The sequence below is a fragment of the Pteropus vampyrus genome, unplaced genomic scaffold (genome assembly GCF_000151845.1).
Source record: "Pteropus vampyrus isolate Shadow unplaced genomic scaffold, Pvam_2.0 Scaffold361, whole genome shotgun sequence".
Lineage (NCBI taxonomy): Eukaryota > Metazoa > Chordata > Mammalia > Chiroptera > Pteropodidae > Pteropus > Pteropus vampyrus.
The window spans coordinates 409075-426266 of record NW_011889142.1 but is presented as its reverse complement, the minus strand read 5'-3'; the positions used below and the strand labels follow the sequence as shown (position 1 = coordinate 426266).

General features: G+C 43.2%; 1 protein-coding gene across 1 annotated transcript in view; it reads right to left on the bottom strand.

Moving 5' to 3' along the window:
• Window positions 1–396: 396 nt before the first annotated feature.
• Window positions 397–17192, bottom strand: part of NEXMIF (neurite extension and migration factor) — a 67211-nt gene continuing 50415 nt past the window's right edge. Inside the window, exons 2-3 of the mRNA XM_011379504.2 lie at window positions 8196–8321; window positions 397–7626 (exon numbers count right to left, since the gene is read on the bottom strand). Coding sequence (XP_011377806.1) covers window positions 3281–7626; window positions 8196–8274 — 4425 coding nt within the window. The 5' untranslated portion in view covers window positions 8275–8321 and the 3' untranslated portion in view covers window positions 397–3280. The remainder of the gene's footprint in view (window positions 7627–8195; window positions 8322–17192) is intronic.

The following is a 17192-nucleotide window of genomic DNA, read 5'->3' as shown; positions in this document are numbered from 1 at the left end:
TAAGTGTAATGAAGAGAATAAGCATCTTCTGCCTCATCCTATCGCTCATTTCTCAAACTCAGTTTCTCGTTATGTCTTAATACAAAATGACTGGTCACTTACATGTTAAAAACACGTAATGTACTGTAGGCCAACGAAAAGGGCGCTTTAAAATGGCAATTCTCTTTGGAAAAAGGGGTGATCCGTGCCCTAGAATTGGCCCCAAATGAGCTCCATGGAGGAACTAAAAGAGCATCTATTCCGAAAGACTAACGACAGCAAGCTCTGACAAGGAAATTGTTTCCAACAGCGTCAGGCTGGCCTTCTACTCTACCCCACCCCCTTCTCCAAAGCTGAAGTGATACTGACAGAGTGGGACAACGGATCCCATATTCACTTTTGATAGAACACTTCGGATTCATGGAAAATTTCCTTTATTTCTTCTTTCATTACCAGCAGGCGACTTTGAAGTCTGGAGTCTTGGGGATCACAGTATAGGCAGAGTTAGTGATTCCAAACCAAAATTCAGCTGCAAATCATAACAAATAAAAAAACAAAGACCAGTTCCTAGGAGCCAGCCATAGAATTTCGTACAGACAGCTAGCTAGCAGAGTGGACGAAAAGAAGAAAGCGTTCCAGTTTGATTATTTTCCCTTTTGGGTGGCAGCTGTAGAGCAGGAGACACGTATCATCTGGTGCCTTTCCAGTAATTTTCCAGGACTCATCACACACAGAGCATCAAAGCCTAGGAACAGGTCTGAAGCAGCTTCACAAAATGCTCCTCATACGCACACAATCACACCATCAAGAACACAGGCTTGTTCATTTGACTACCTAGCCGTAAGTAGCAGAGCAGGCTGGTGAAAGGCATCGTGGACTGAGAAGTGTGTATACTAGTATACGTGACAGGCTACCTTCCATTTTTCTCTGACTACTTCCAAATGTTGCTTGTCTGTTTGTGAATATATTTAGGTGGCAATAACTAGGTAGGTTCATATTTTGCTTAAATTTTTCCTTTTGAAACATCTTCCCTTTTTTAAAACCCACTTTCCCCACCCACTTATTCTCCACCCTCCCACCCACAGCCTATATATTCACAAGTTAATAGGTTAGTAACAATATTAGTAAGAATAGTAAGATTAACAACAACAACAACCAACAACATTAATAATATTAATCCCCTATATCTGTATAGCACTTTACGATCTACAAAGCGCTTTCACATCCATCATCTCATCTGTGCCATAATGCATCAGTCATCAGACACAGAGGCCTTCAACTGTGCAAGGAAAATAGATCAAATGTTAGAAGTCAAGCAGTAAATAAAGAGGAAGGAAAAGCTAGTAGCGAGAGATGTCGGAGCTGTGAAATTTAAAAAAGGGGGGTAGGACTGAATAAAAATATGATTTCAGAAATTTCTATAAAAATCGAAATATAAATTTAGCGTGTGGCATCAAGTACTAGTCATCCTCAGACTAAGTATAAATGGCCCGAATTAGTTGTTACCACAAATTGTTCAGCTTATCTGATACATGTACGTAACTCGCAGGAGTCGAACTGAGATGCCTTAACATTTTCTTTAAATTACATTGGCATTGCAAGATTAAACACTTAAAGAACACTAAAGCCATGATATGAATGCACTTGACAAAACTGGAACAAAACATTTAGGAAACTACTTAAATAAAAGCAATCTATGTACTTCATCTATCATTAGTGTTGATTTTATAGCTATTTTATAATTTATCCCAGACTATTATAAAATATATAAAACTGAGATATAAAGTATCAGCAATATAACTTTGCACTTTAAATAATTTTCAGCTACAGATTTTGCTTTTAGAAAACAAACTTTAAAGCAGCTGTTTTGTCTCTTTGTAAAAGGTTCTGTAAATGTATATACTTGGGTCCTTGATGGACTAAGGTGTTGTGACTTCCAGACTTTTCCAACATTTTAACCTTTAGACAATGGAACAAACAAACCTTTATTGTGCGATGTTTAATTCTTCATGTTTCCACACAGGACAGCAGAGTTTTAAAATTTTAAATTATGTATGCGCACACACACACACGCACACACACACGCACACGCACACACGCACACACGCACACACACACACACACACACACACATATATTGAGAAAATCATTAATGAGCTTTAAACTGGGGTGAATCTGTGAGATGAAGTAAGGAAATTTGGCACGTCTCAAACCGTATCCTTTAAGTTTTGGTAAAATTGTATAGCACAGCATGTATTTCCACTGTGATCTATAGGTGCTATCCACATAAGTGGGGTTGTTAATAGCGAGAATCACTGGAATGTTTCTAGTAAATCAACAGGGACAAGCTCCCCAAATACTCACAACCAAATGTTGATATAGAAGTAAAAATATATACAATAGAGTCACTTGTTTGTAGTTTGGCACAATGTTTTCCTTTTTTTTTTCCCCCTTGGGTAAATACCGCATAAACTACGTGTGCAACTGTGTGACTTTTAAAGTCTTTTACATAGAACATCGGATTAAAGTTTGCTTCCAAAGACTTATTCCCACACTTTAAAATTCATTTCTTTAAGCACTTACATGTCAACATACATACCACAAGGCATAGTTTGAAAGATATAAAATACAAACATCAAATGTCTTTCTGGAAAATGCGAGCCTCTTCTTCAAACACAGGTAAAACCCCAAATGCCGTTTCTGCTTTTAGGTGATTGTAGTCGGAACCCCTGCAGAAAAACCAAACAATTTACGCCATCTTAGTTAGCTTTAGTGCATGTCCCACAAAGGGATCATACAACTGAAACGTGTTTACATCATACTAGATGCCGTATGATGTGGAAAGAGATACAAATAGCAGGGGCACTAGAAAGCACTCCTGAACGCTGCGCGATGAGATTCTGTTTCCCAAATGATGCTCTTTTTCATTAAACGATCTTGGCTTTTTGTCTGTGTAACTTTTTAATTCCGTCGAACATTTTTCTTTTTGCAAAGCCCTTCCCTTCCCAAAATCATTCAAGAGCATGTTTTATTTAGTTCTATTTTCTCAGTAAGTAAAAACCAATGCTGAAGAGCAGAAAACGTAGCCTCGTCGGAGCTGATCCCTAGTCAAGCCACGACCAAATTGCCCAATCTTTTGGGTGGCTTAAAGATACAGGGATTTTCATGCACGTTTATCTTTTCTTTGTAATTTGAGAGAGGGAATGAGAAAGTTCATTTCATGCAAACTTTTGCTTTCAAGAGGGAGCAGATGATGGACTGCGGGCTCGGCAGGTGGTAGGAAAGCCATTTTGGTGCAGTATTACCTCAGTTTTTCAAAAGAAGGTGTCCCAGCCTCATCCTTGTGGACCTGTTCTCGCTCCACACGCTTTCCCTTACACTTCTCATCTCTCAGGGCCTTGGAGCTGGATTTGTGACGATATAACTTTTTGTGCGTCGGTCCGTTATTGCCTAAAGTGCTCAGATTATTATACTTTTTATCAAAGAAGGCAGAGCGAGAGTCCTCATTGTAAGCAGGCATGTTCGCATGACCAGATTCGCCTACTGCTGCTTTTCCGTTGCTTTTACTCACACCCTTGATGGACCTGTGATTCTTAGTGGCTCCCGGTGACCCGCTGGTGACCTTTTTCTTAGATTCCTGTGGTGTCCCCGCCAATATTTTGAGGGTTTTTAACTTTAGACTATTGGACTCGGGGGAATAGAAAACGTTGGGATCCCTATGGTGCTCCATGGGTTCCCAAAGGGGCTCTATAGAGGCCATCATGAACCTCTGCACGTCTGCCATACCAGAGGCAATGTTGGACAAGATATAGGAAGGCTCCTGAAATTCCCGCTGGTCATCATCCAGGAGGCTGTTGGTGTTGGTGCTCATGCTCATGTCACTCCAGCCCGGGCTGCTCTCCTTCCGCAAAGCCCAATCTCCAGAAAGTCCCTTCTGACTTGGCATTTTCATAGAGGCCCCAGTGCCACCATGCTGGGTACATTCGGCCAATGTCTTCCCTGTGGAGGAGATGCTGTTGATCTGACCTCCCCCACGGCCAATGCCCATTTGCATTTTCTCTCCATGGATTGCGGCCATGTATTTCCCTTTCTTTGTTGACTTAGGGACCTGGCGGGAGGTTTTACCAGATGGCTTTTCGATCCCTTTGTTGGTGGCTTTGGGGGATTTTTTTCTAGTGTTTTTCTGAGAAGAGCTTTGGTTCACAGTCCCGTTCTTGCTGGGTGAACTTCTCTTTCTTGATTTTGACACTTTGTTGTTGGTATTCGTTTGACCAGATGGATCGTCGAACGTTGATAAGCAAGGGTTTTTGGGGAGCACGCTGACGGAATCCTCATCGTTGAACATATGAAACTGAAACTGATGGTTATTTAAAGCAAATCCATCCTCCCACTTGATCTTGTCCATATTGCCCAGTGGTCCCGGGGCACCCTCCTGGAACTCCTTCAGTGTTCCTAGTGTCTTGATACTCTCGCATCTGGTAATCTGAGGGGAAAGACTGGGGGTGTCGGGTGGGGACATCTCTGAGAGGGAAGAGTGGCGGAATTTGTCAGGAGTGAAGTTGGAGATATCTAACAGGTCACTGGATTCCTTTAGCGGGGCTACTTCATCGACGCTCTGCTGGATCACCAGCTTGGGGCTGCAATGGGCCAAGAAGTCATCAGTGATATCCTCATCGCCATCCTTTTCGCAAGACTTCAAGCTTAAGGAGCAATAATTGTTTGAGTTGACGGAGAGTGGGGCCATGGAATCGAAACTGAAGAGTCGACCATCATCCATGTTGACCAGGCCCTGCTGAAAAGGAAAGCAGACCCCTCCGTTATTAAAGTGACATAATTGATAAGAGTCATCGGATGGGAGTTGTTGGGTGTCTTGCACAGAGGCATACAGGACCTTGTTGCAACTACTGCCACCACTATTCAGGCAGATTGGACTGTACGTTGTAGCTGTGGCATTACTTTCCATGGACTCTACTTCGGAGACTCCAAATTCACCGGATTGGTTTGGAGCTGTTTCTCTTGAGACTTCAGCCATGAATTCCTGGGGACCCGAAGTAGGCTTGGTGGGCCACGCATTTCCATAGTTGCTTGATTCTATTTTGAAGTTTTGGGGTGACTGCTGCAGCTCAGATTCGGAGGGCGAGGAATCCACACCGTCCTGGGCAGGCTGGAGAGGTACAAACGACTTTTCTGTTTGAGCGAGGCTGCGTTCATTTTGCTCTGGAGACTGCTGAGTGAAGTATGAGATACCGGTATTATTTGACAAGTCGGAAGCATCTAGCAACGTCTGCAGATACCCTCCAGGAATAACAGGTATATTGGTGGCAACATTAGCAGATGATAGAGGTATTTCAGAAGAGCAGGTTGTCGGGAGGAAAGCAGAATTCTTAGCAACTTTTGCCTCGTGGAATTCAGATGGATGGGAACCGTTGGAGGTCTCGGGAACAGCTTCATTCTTTAAATCAGCCTTGGAGGATCGCTCTTCCAAAAGAGGGCTCATGTGAACGACTGGCTTGCTTTCTTGCCCAGCTTTGATTTTCTTAGATTTTAATCGGGCTTCGCTTCTAAATTTGATTTTATTGAGCACCTTCCTCTCTGGCCCCTTAAATTCTGCATCTTGGCCTTTGCCTTTCGCTAAGTCAGGGCCCGCGATGCCATTCGAAGGTGATCCATTCGCACAGCTGGGGGCGGCCATGGCTGCTGATTTCAGCATACTTTTCAGACTTCCGTCTTCTTTGCGACAGCTAGCTGGCCTCTGATCGCTGCAGAACGAAACCTGCTTCCCGCTCGCCGAAGTTTCCACGGATGAAATTCTTTGAATCCTGTGCCTGTTGCCAAGTTTGGATTTTCGTTTGCGAGCAGGTGGCAGGAATGACACCTCGAAGCTACCTGGTTCGAAGTTTTGCTTTGGGCCTAGGTGTGTCTTGCTGGCGTCTGTGCTGCTGTTTCTCTGCTTCTTCGTCTGCCAGAAGCCCTTCAAGGGGGCCAGCTTGGAATATTTGCTTAGCTGATTCTCGCTCAGATTCACTGTGGTCTCACTGGCATCTACTCTACCCAACTTCACCAGCATGTTCTTCTCACCTTTGAAGCGATTGATGATAATATACTTGATGATGACGGGGGGCTCTTTGCGGGTTACTTTTCTTCTTTTTTTGGGATGCCACTCGTCATCGTCTTCCTCTTTAGAACCACCTGGAAGCCATTCCTTCCTCTCATTTACTTTTACACCCTCCAGCGAGTCGACATCATATAGATAATCTTCACTGTATCTGACTTTTCTCTTGGCTCGCAGCCCATAGTTCTGCTGGGAGGAGGAGCTGCCGGAGTTAGTGTCCCGAGCCATGTAGCGGCTACAGTCTTTGATCTCCCCCATGGCGTCGTAAGAAACCTCAATGAAGGAACTGTCATCACCGAAATTTCCTAAAGCCTCTAAGGAATTGGCAAGATGGCCCTGCTTTGGATTCTTAAATTGCCCTCCCTCAGTCCCGCCGCATGGTTTATTTAAGGCAGATTTTTCTCCATTATCCTTTTCGTCTTTTTTCTGTGCACCTTTGTCTTCCTGTCCTTCTTCTTTGCCTTTCTTCTTGTCCGGGTGTTTATCTTCCTCCCCCCAGATGATGCTCACATCGGGGACCTTGAATTGTGAAAGATCACTGCTCTGCCTCAGGGCCCCGCTCTTAGACTCCCGCTTCGGGCAGGTAGTAAACACACTGGGGAAAAAGTTGAATTGGGCATCCTCCTGCATCAGAAGGGTGGTCTTATCTCGAACGTTGTCCTGGAAGGACTCATATCGAATTTTCAGGGAGCAGACATCACTGCCCAGTGTTGACTCGTCATCATCGAACATGTAGTTATCCACATCTTCCTCGGAGAACAGGTTGACGGACAGCTCATTCTTGGAGCAGAGATCGAGCAGTTCGATTTTACTCTCACTAATGAAAGTCTCGAAGTAACCCCAATCCTGATTGGAATTGGCCAGCAAAGCCTCTTCTGTATTGCACTTATCTAACAGTAACGCCTCATAATAACTTTTCTGAGCCGGATCCTCCAAGTCGATGTCAGCTTTCTCGACTTCTCGTCTATCTCCCGCCCTTGATTTCTGTAGGGGGAAGCCAAGGAGCTGGTCTGAGAGCAGCTGCTCTCCATATTTCATGTTTTCTCCAGCATTAATGCACTGAATCCCTATGTCAGAGACCGCACAGGTTTCATAATCCCTATGTAGATCACCGACTTTAAGACTGATTCCTGGCTCAGGATCTACTGCATCCTTGGATTCCATGAAGCAGCCCAAGCAGGTCCGGCTTGGCTGCATGAGGCAGTCCCCATTCAGAGCTGACATGCCCGCAGGCTCCATTATGGCAAATGGAGCTTTCTCGCACTCATTGGGCAGTGACCATGTGTTTAGGCCTTTTGCAATGCCGGATGTGAGGGAGATGGCATTCACAGAAGCACTATTTGCAGCATGTTCAGGTGCTTCGATCAGGCCCAAAGGAGACGAGGGGCTCTGCATACAAGGCTTCTTGGAGGGAAGAGGCAGGAGACCCCTGGGATACATCACAGTCTCTTTCTGAGCCACCGGGACGGGCTGGATTGGTGCAGCAGCCTCTAGAGCTGTAAATGATTTCATTGCCATTTCCTGGTCCTCCGAGTCTAAAGAATAGGAAAAAATGACAGGAGGAAAGTTAAAGATCTTAGACCTAACTTATTCACTCTCTTTCCCTTGATCACTTTCTGGTACTTGATTTTATTATATAAGCTAAGCCTCAGGTTCTCTAGCGTTAGAATTAGAAATTACAAAGTTAAAGAACAACCCTGGTTTTATAGAGAACATTCATGCGAGTGAAAAATATTATTTCTTTAGCTTCGGTTTTCTCTTCAGACACAGATTTTTCTCAGAAATGAGGAAGGAATTGGACTGCTTGATCAATTGGAAAGTGAAGGCTTTCAGGGTAAGAAAAGGCTCGGATGACATATTCATAGTTCTGAGCTATGAGGCTCAGCCCAATCCTTCGCACCTCTGTGCTGGAAGCTCCTACTTCAATGTTCACCTGACAGAGATGATTTGAGAGTGCAAAAGGGTTAGAGATTTGCTGGAATAGAGTTTAGGATTAACATCAATCTTAGAGGCGTCCTAGACTTTACGTGTTCGAACTCGGTAGATACTAAAATTCTATAATAACAAAGGACTATTTTTATTTACTGTAATTAAATTCACTTACCATTTTCTTTGACCCCATTAAGCAGAGTGTTTTCTCCGTTGGCTGAGGCAACAACAGCCTTATCTTGTTGGTTATCCATGAATGTAACCTCTTATTGTTTCATTCCAAGTCCAAATGCTGTCCAACCTGCACATTTCAAATATATAATATCGGTCATTAAAGTTGTTTTTTTTTTCTCTGTTTTAAGGCTATATCAGCTAGAGAGGTCTTAAAAGGCTCACTGGAATTTATCTGTTTCCAGACTGGTTTCATTATTGTTATTGGTTTTGTTTCACAGTTTGTACCGACCATATACGTTCATTTGGAAACTGACACTTCATTCATACATCCTAGATGCTTCTATCCCCTCCAGACAGTAACACATTTAACTAAATCATGGCCATCTGATTAGGAAGGATGCAAAGTGGCGTCCGGTGTTACCTGGGGTTAAGGGGTGTGTGCTTCTGCAGATTAATGTTATTTCTCTTCGCCTCATTTCTACTTCAGATGATCTGAAGCTCTTCAAAAACAAGCCGATTCATACACACACACTCATATATACATCACACTTACATATTCTCTCCGTGTGCCTTAAAATTTTACTGCTAAGGTTGAAAGAAGTAGAGAATTCATCCCTTGGTTTCTCGACATTCATGACCTTAACTCTGGTATCGACAAGTATTACTCCAAGCCCACAGCAGGATTTTAAAATATGGCTAGAAAGAATATCTGGAATGTATGAAATAGTCCCAGCATCATCTGGCATTTTTAGGGCATGGAACACATACCTATAGCCTCTCATCTCCTGATTACCTACCTGGGTGGTAGGTTTATGCAAAATGATAGGTGACAAGGCCACCCTAGAGGTACGTGTCTACCATGTGCCACTACGACATCTATAAATCCCTATTCATTCCAACCCCCCTTTCCTAGACCTTCTCCTCAGCCAAAAGCATAGACTACTGATGGCCAAGCAGCTATTACAAGAATCTCAATAGCATACTCACTTATCCAAATACATGGATATACTATAAAAGGTAGGTCCGAGCACTGAGGAAACAAGAAGCAGTAAGAAGATACAGTTTTACATTCAACCTATATGATATGTTACCTATCTAGGCTTATTTCCTTATCTGTAAAATAAGAAGTCTATATTAGGCAATCATCCAGTTTAAAAAACGTTAAATGATCCTGGGTTTCCTCGAGCATTTATATATCAGAATTGCCAAATTTTCTTCTCATTTTATAGAAGACCTGACTTGAGAGTAGCCAATAAACCACAGGTGCCAGGGAAAAAAAGAGATGCTTGTTGTATTTACACAGAAAGAAGGGCTGGCGATTTCTAAAAGGCAGAGAGGACTGCCAGCAATGTCAAAGTTCCCTTCCCTTGGAGAGATCATTTGTGGTGGAACTGAGTGAGCAGATCAGATGGCTGAGCCTCTGCTTCAGAGAGGACTCTATGGGTCAGGTGGGATCATACTACCATCATGGATTGCCCTGTGCATCTTTCTTTTTAAGGAACTCGACAGAACTTTGGGTATCATTTTACCCCTCTTTAACTCCTCCACTAATTCCATCTTGGCAAGGACTTGATAAGGGATAAATTATTTGTAGATGTTAATAGTTTAGGGTCTTCTTGTCGCTTATGACTAAAGCTAGTTACAAGGAAGTCCATTTTAATCACCGGGAAGACCAAGTCACAGAGAAACAAAAAATAAACACAAGAGACTAGGTGTTTTTTTTTTCCTTAAAACACAAAATACTTTCTTCTCTATGATTCCTTCCATTTCCAACCCCTGGCCCCCAAAAGGCTGTGGAAATACAATTTTCTACATGTTATTGATTTATACTTCCACCCCCTTTCGGGTAATGAAATAAAGAACAGCTGCCTTGGACAAGTATTGATTATTAGTAAAAATTAACATATCATAAAAAAGATATATGAGCAATACACTTAAGCATCAAGAATTATCCAATCTTGTCAGACAGGACAAGAACACTATGTCAAGGGATATGTTAGTGCCATTGTTACTTTACGTTATTTCCCTAAGCATATAAAATTTCCTCTAATAGGAAAATCTGATCAAGCACCCAGGATTTATGGCTCTGAAGTAAAGGGAATCTTACAGGGTAGAGACTAGAACAAATACCTTTGGCAAGAGAAGAGCTGGAGCGGGCATGAGAGCTTGGTTTGGGAAGGGGAGAAAGGGAATGAACATGCCCACTAGATGGTAGGCTGTATACAGTCACAGATTTTGTACTTAAAATCACCCAGTAGGCTTGGCTTTACTAGGTTCCTTTTTTTCTTTTCCAAAAGGGAAAACTGAGTATCATAGATATTAACTTAGTGATGATCAATTATTTGGGTCTCTGTTCTACAGAATTAGAAGGCTAAACTATAAGCAGACAATCCTTTAGTCCTATCCTATGACTTTTCAATTTTCAGCTCCAAATGAGACAACCGAAAGGTATATATTTTCCCACATTTTTATTTATTTATGCCTTGGCTGCTTATAAAAATGATTTGGGACACGGATTATAATTTTTTATTGCTACAATACAAACAGCTCTGAGCTTGCTTTAGCTTTGTGCCACCGATTGCATTTTAGGACAAATTTTGTGGAGTTTTTAAAATCTATCTTGAGCTAAAGATGATTAGCGCTTTTTGAATAATGTACAACAAATTGCTTTGCTGATCAGAGTAAATCATGCAGTCTAATGGAAGTGAAAGAACATTAGCATGGAGACAGGTATTTTGAAGCCAGGAAATTCTCAGTTAAACCAGAAAAGCGACACATCCTACCTGTTGTTCTCCTTGGTTGGGCCTGAGAAGGACTCATAGATCTTGTCCCTGTAGGCTGCTATGCTCTTTCCAAAACACTTTCAAGCCTCGGGTTTTAGAGTCTAGATGGCCCACACCAAAATTTGTGCCGGGGGCCGCCCTTGGCCTTTTCCAATTGGAAAAAAAAGGCAAGGCGTGAAAGTAAATTGTATTTCTGCCTTTGGACCTGGGACAACATAGCCTTTGGGGTTTGCGTAGTACTGATCTCTGGGTTATCAGTTTAAATCAATTCCACAATTGACTAGGTACCACTTGTGGTTGTGATTGTGTACCAGGCACTGCAGTGGAAAAAGACAGGTGAATGGAACGAGATCCATGTTCTCAAGGTGCTCAGAGTCTATTGGGGAAAACAAGCCACAGACAAATTCGAATAAATGTAAAATACAGTGAAAGAGAGGCAGAAACTATCTGTGGGAGCTCCAAATGGAGAGAAATCATCCCATTTCTGGAGAAGAGAAAACTCAGGGAAGGCTTCATGAACAGTAGCAAAATTTGAGATGGACCTTGAAGGATGGTCTTTCAGGAGAGAGAGACACTTCATGAGATGCCGTGAGTCTCTCCCTGCTCCAGTCCGTCCTCCAAACAGCTGCTACACAATCACTGGCCTGACGACTTGCCTTAAACATCTCTGTTCTGCCTCGCATATAACACCTTTCTCAATCAATCCTCAACTTCTCAAGTTCTATTCATTCTGTCCACCTCGTCCTACACTCTCAAATATTCTACCTTTCTGTTCTCTTCTTATGCTAAATCATTTTTTACTTTCAGGCGTCTCGAACTTGATCTTCTCTCTGCCTGAAATGCCTCCCCCAACCTTTTCTCTTACCTCTGTTCCTTCTTGTTCCCTCTTCCCTCTGTGTTCCCAAAGGACTTCGATCTCCTCTGTTTATCACCTTATGTAACCATTACTTCTTTATATCTGTAATGCTATAATACTATCCACCTCCCCACCTCCACAAGGCCTAGTTCACACAGTGCATAGAACATGGTATGTATTCTGTAAAAGTTGATTAGACGATGATGTTGAATGGTAGGAAGACATGGGGGAGAATTCAGGGAACGGTAAGCATATGGCTAAAATATCAAGTACACACAAGAAGATACGGCTGAGAAAAATAAGAGCTACACTGTGGAGGCCACGCAAACCTTGATTCAGAAAGACACTGAAGAATTTCGAGCAGAAGAATGCTACGATTAGAACATTATGACCGCTGAGAGTAGAAGAATCAGGGGTAGGGAAATGGCTTAAGAGACAATGTTCAGGCGCGGGAAGTCAAGATAAGATTTGGGGAGGAGAAAATAGGAATGGAAAAGAGATGTTCGATTTGAGTAACAGTGCAGAGATGTGCTGTATAGACTTGGAAAATGATTTAGATGTGGCAGGTGAGGGAGCAGGAGTCAGCATATAGACAGAAGAGAGAAGTCATGCAGTTAATAGATGACTGTAAAAGGAGCATTGGGGGTGGCTGGACTCCAGGCCAGAATAGCCTCAGAAATACGGGTGCCAGAATTTTCATGAGATTAAAGCAAGGTGAGTAACAAGCTCAATTGTCAGGTCCAACATGTATAATGAAGCTGACAAGGATCTTAGCTGTCATATTGGAAAGGAGGCAACTTCCCAGCAAGCTGTTATAGATGGGGATGCTACAGGTCTGGTTAGAGGCTGACATGGAGTAAGCAGATGGACTGTTGTAGCAAACAGGTCCACAAAAGGTTTCCAGGCTAGCCTAGCCAAGCTCTGTCTAGTCTGGTCCTTGCCAGTTCAACTCCAGTCAGCGCGATGTATGACAGAATCAGAAATACTAAGAGAGCACATTCTTATCCATAACACTGCTCGGCTAATTCCATTTTCTAATACCTACCAGGATTTCAAGATACCAGGTTAGAAATGTGGAGAGATGGTGCTTTTAAGTACATGTTCTCAAGGTACACTGAGTCCATTGTACAGAAAACATGCTTAAGTGAGGAGCCATATAAGTTTGAAAATATTAAGGGTGAGAGAAACGTCAAAAAGAGATGATTAGAGTTAAACTAAAGGATTCTATCTATCACAAAAGTACAGTATGAACCCATTTCATCTCTCATGATAAAGATTCCAAAATTAAAAAGATATGTATAGAAACTCTCATAGAACAGGTGATATCACATAAGGGACAGAGTACAACCATCAACTAGCTGTGTGTTCTCAGGCAAGCTCTTTCCTCTCTCTGGTCCAAAGTTTTATTTGCTCTATAAGAAGGGAGTTGAACTAGATTATATCTAAGGGCTTTTCTAGTTTCGAGCTATCTATCACACTCCTGCGCAGGAGCTATCATGGCTGCATTTTTGTCTAGCTCAGTGGCTCAGCATGTGGGTAACCCTTCCTCTTCCACACTGTTCCTATCTGCAGCACCCTTTGTGACACCACCCTACAGAGATTTCCAAAAAGAGCAAGTACATACGACCGTAAATAAATGCAAAAATATGTCAAAAATGCAATGTCTATGTTAAAGCACTAGACAAATGCCAGAAAGCCTACTATTCGATAAGACCCGAATTAGGAGTAGAAAGAAATAAGCAGAGGCACTCATGGGCTCGAGTCTGGAACAGACAGCCTCTCTGTTAGTCTTAATTTCTAAACTTTTAGATCAGAGGTAGCACAACTTCACTGGCACATGTCAGAGGCCCTTCATCTCTGCACAAAAATTTTATTTTCAGGACTTCTCCAGCCCGCTTTTTCTTTCAAATCCAAGGAACAAATAGGTGAGACACCCAACCACTAGTTGTCAGGTAAAGAATGGGGTACGTCTTTCCAAAAAGAGTCCCTCTTTTCTCATCCCCAGACCATTACGTGGGCAGGATAATGGAACATTAAGAATGGAGAGAACAACCTGGAACACTCACTGATGTGTCGAAGATGGCGAGTCCTAGGAAAGACCATGCCACTGTAGCCTGGCACCTGGTAAGGACGAATTCATACAAGGACTCTGTCCTAATCACAGAGTGCCTTTGTTGCCAGGCAGCACTGAGTTACATTTAATGGTTGAGTGCAATAACTGTAGGCTGAATTATCTTTGGACTTTCTATGGTTTCTAATCTCTTTTCTTACTACTAATCTATCCCGTTAATTGTACTTTAAAAGGATTATTAAATTATTTTCAGAAACATAATCACTGAACCACAGGACTAGAAGGATCTTAGAAGACAGTCCACTGCCAAATTCCCCATTTTACAACTGGGTAACCAAGTCCAAGAAAGGGGAAACTACTTGCCAAATATCACACAGTGAGTAGGTAATGCATGCACATCCTTGGAAATCTCCCCATGGCATCGAGTTACACATCAAAAATAACCACTAACTAGAGGGCTACTGACTTTTTGTTTGTCTTTATCGGAGTAAATGGTGTCACAAATAAGAAGTGAAGAGAAAGCAAAACCCAAAATCCATCTGGGAAGGAGACACTGCTGTTCCAGCCTCTAGACTCCAGAGTCTACGAAATAGCTCCCCGGGGTATCTTCTCTAATACCCAGCTCAAGCCAATCTTGGCAGTTGCCTAAAGCCATACAGATGGCATTCTGGGGCCCTGAGCTCATTAAAGTCTGCACAGGAAACACCCATTGCATGTTCAGTTCCAAAGCCCACATTTCTTGAACAGCAGCAGTTGGCTCTGCAGAACCCTTCCCAATTCCAGCAGCCAAGTCCGTAATAAGGAAGAATGTCTCAGGGCCAGACTTCTGGAGAGTCACCTGCTGATGGGCAAAACAAGTCCTGGAGAAGGCAAGGATGAGTGCTGTTCTTTCCTAGTGATCCTGGTTTTCTTAGGTTCCTTTGCTATCTGATCTACTGGTAGGTCCAAGTGTTTCTTAAGACTATTGTCTGCAGCTACAGCATCTATTTGCCTTTTCTGTGCCGATATCTGTGTTCACATGCAACTTCTAACCTGCACTGCCTAATACAGTAGCCACCAGGCACATGAAGCTATTTAAATTTAAATATAAATTAATTAAATAAAATTAGAATTCCAGTCAAGGTAGCAGAGTACGTAAACACTGTGCTCGCCTCCTCTCACGACCACACAGAATTAGAGCTAAACTACAGAATACCTATCACTGGGAGTCGCCTGAGTTCTGGCTGAACAGAAGCCCTATGACTAAGGACATTCAGAAGAGGTCACCTTGAGACTGGTAGGAGGCAAGGAGACATAGAATGGGCTGGTCAGGAGGGATATCTCGGCTGCAGAGTTTCCCCCAAGATGAGCGAGGGGTCCCAGCTCCACATTGGGCTCTGACAACTCCTGGCTGTGAAAACAAGTGGAGATTGTGGCTTACTGAGACAGAGGGCAGCAGAAGTCTCAAGTATTCCTTTTAAAGGGCCCACGCAGGGACTTACTCAATACTGGACTCGCTCTGAGCTTCGGCGCTGGGGCAGCATCTTGAAAGGCACCAGGGACAGACAGAGAGGAACTGAGTGGTCTGGCTTCAGGGCGAGGGCTGGAGGGGCAGCTTCCTCCCAGACAGAAGTGCTGGCAGAAGCCATTATTGCATGGTTCCTTTGTTGAGCCTTCGCTCTCCCCAGCATACAGATGCAGGTGGCCACCATATATGACTCTCCATCAACTTGGCTAACACCATTTGTCCCAGCCTGGTGATTCCTTGAGACCCTGCCCCTCCCAACATGTGGACTCACCAAGCCACTTCCAGGGGCTTTTCCACACAAATGGCCTGTCTTGAATCATGCTGCAGACTTTTCTAAAATCTCTCAAAGGCTCACAAACCCCCAAACAAGCAGCATATAGCCTCAACATATCGTGTACTTCTTGCTAAGCAGCCCCAAGCTGGGCAGTAGCGGCAGCTGGCCTTGGTTTGTGGCTTGGCCTCTCGAAGCACCTCTGAGCCTAGTGTGGGTGGCCATCTGCAGATTGCTTGGTCTATCATACCAGCTGGCCCTGGGAAGGGCACAGGCTATAGGTGAACTTGACCTGTGGCGGTGTCTCTCCCAAAACAACCCAGGTCTGGCACACCAGGTAGCTGGCTTCAGATGAAGTCGGAGCATCACCTGGGGCCACATCCAAGTATGATTCACCCAGAGGGAAGATTCAGCAGGCATCGGAGCCCTGCTAAAGCAAATCCTCCTCTGCGGGGTCCGCCCCTGCACAACGGCTCCTCCACTATAGTCACAGCCAGAACTCACAGCCAGTCAGCCCGAGGGTCAATCTCTCACACTGACATGCAAACAGCAATCAAGGCCCAACTACAACAGGGGACGCACCTGCAGCACCTGGCTCAGGTGACCAGAGAGACTGTGCCACTGGGCCCCACAGAACATCTACTACATAAGGCCACTCTACCAAGACCGGGAGACATAGCAGCTCTGCCTAATAAATAGAAACAAACACAAACAGACAGCCAAAATGGGAAGACAAAGAAACATGTCTTACATGAAAAAAAAAAATGGAACAAAATTCCAGAAAAAGAACAAACAAAAATGGAGACAAGCAATCTACTAGATGCAGAGTTCAAAACGCTAGTTATAAAGATGCTCAATGAACTGAAGGGAGGAGTAGATGAATTCAGCGAGAACTTCAACAAAGAGATAGAAAACATAAAATAGAAATGGAAAACATAAAAAAGAATCAGTCAGAAATGAAGACTACAATAACTGAAATGAAGAACCTTAGGAGGAATCAGTAGTACATTAGATGAAGGAGAGGATCAAATCAGCAATTTAGAAGATATAAGGTAGCAAAAACAACAACAATAATAACAACAACAACAACACCCAATCAGAACAGCAACAAGAAAAAGGAATTAAAAAAAAAAAAAACCCAAGGATAGTTTAAGGGGCCTCTTCTGGGAAAACAGCAAGCATACCGATATTCTCATCGTAAGGATCCTGGAGAGAGAGAGGGAGACGAGAAAGAGCAAGGAATTGAAAATCTATTTCAAGAAATAACGATGGAAAATTTCCCTAACCTGCCAAAGGAGATAGACCTACAACCCCAGGAAACACAGAGAGTCCCAAACGAGATGAATCCAAGACCCACGCCAAGACCCGTCATAATTAAAAATGCTAAAGGTTGAAGACAAAGAGAGATTCTTACAGCAGCAAACGAAAAGAAGTAAGTTACCTACAAGGGAGCTCCCATGAGACTATCAGCTGATTTCTCAACAGAAACTTTGCCGGCCAGAAGAGACTG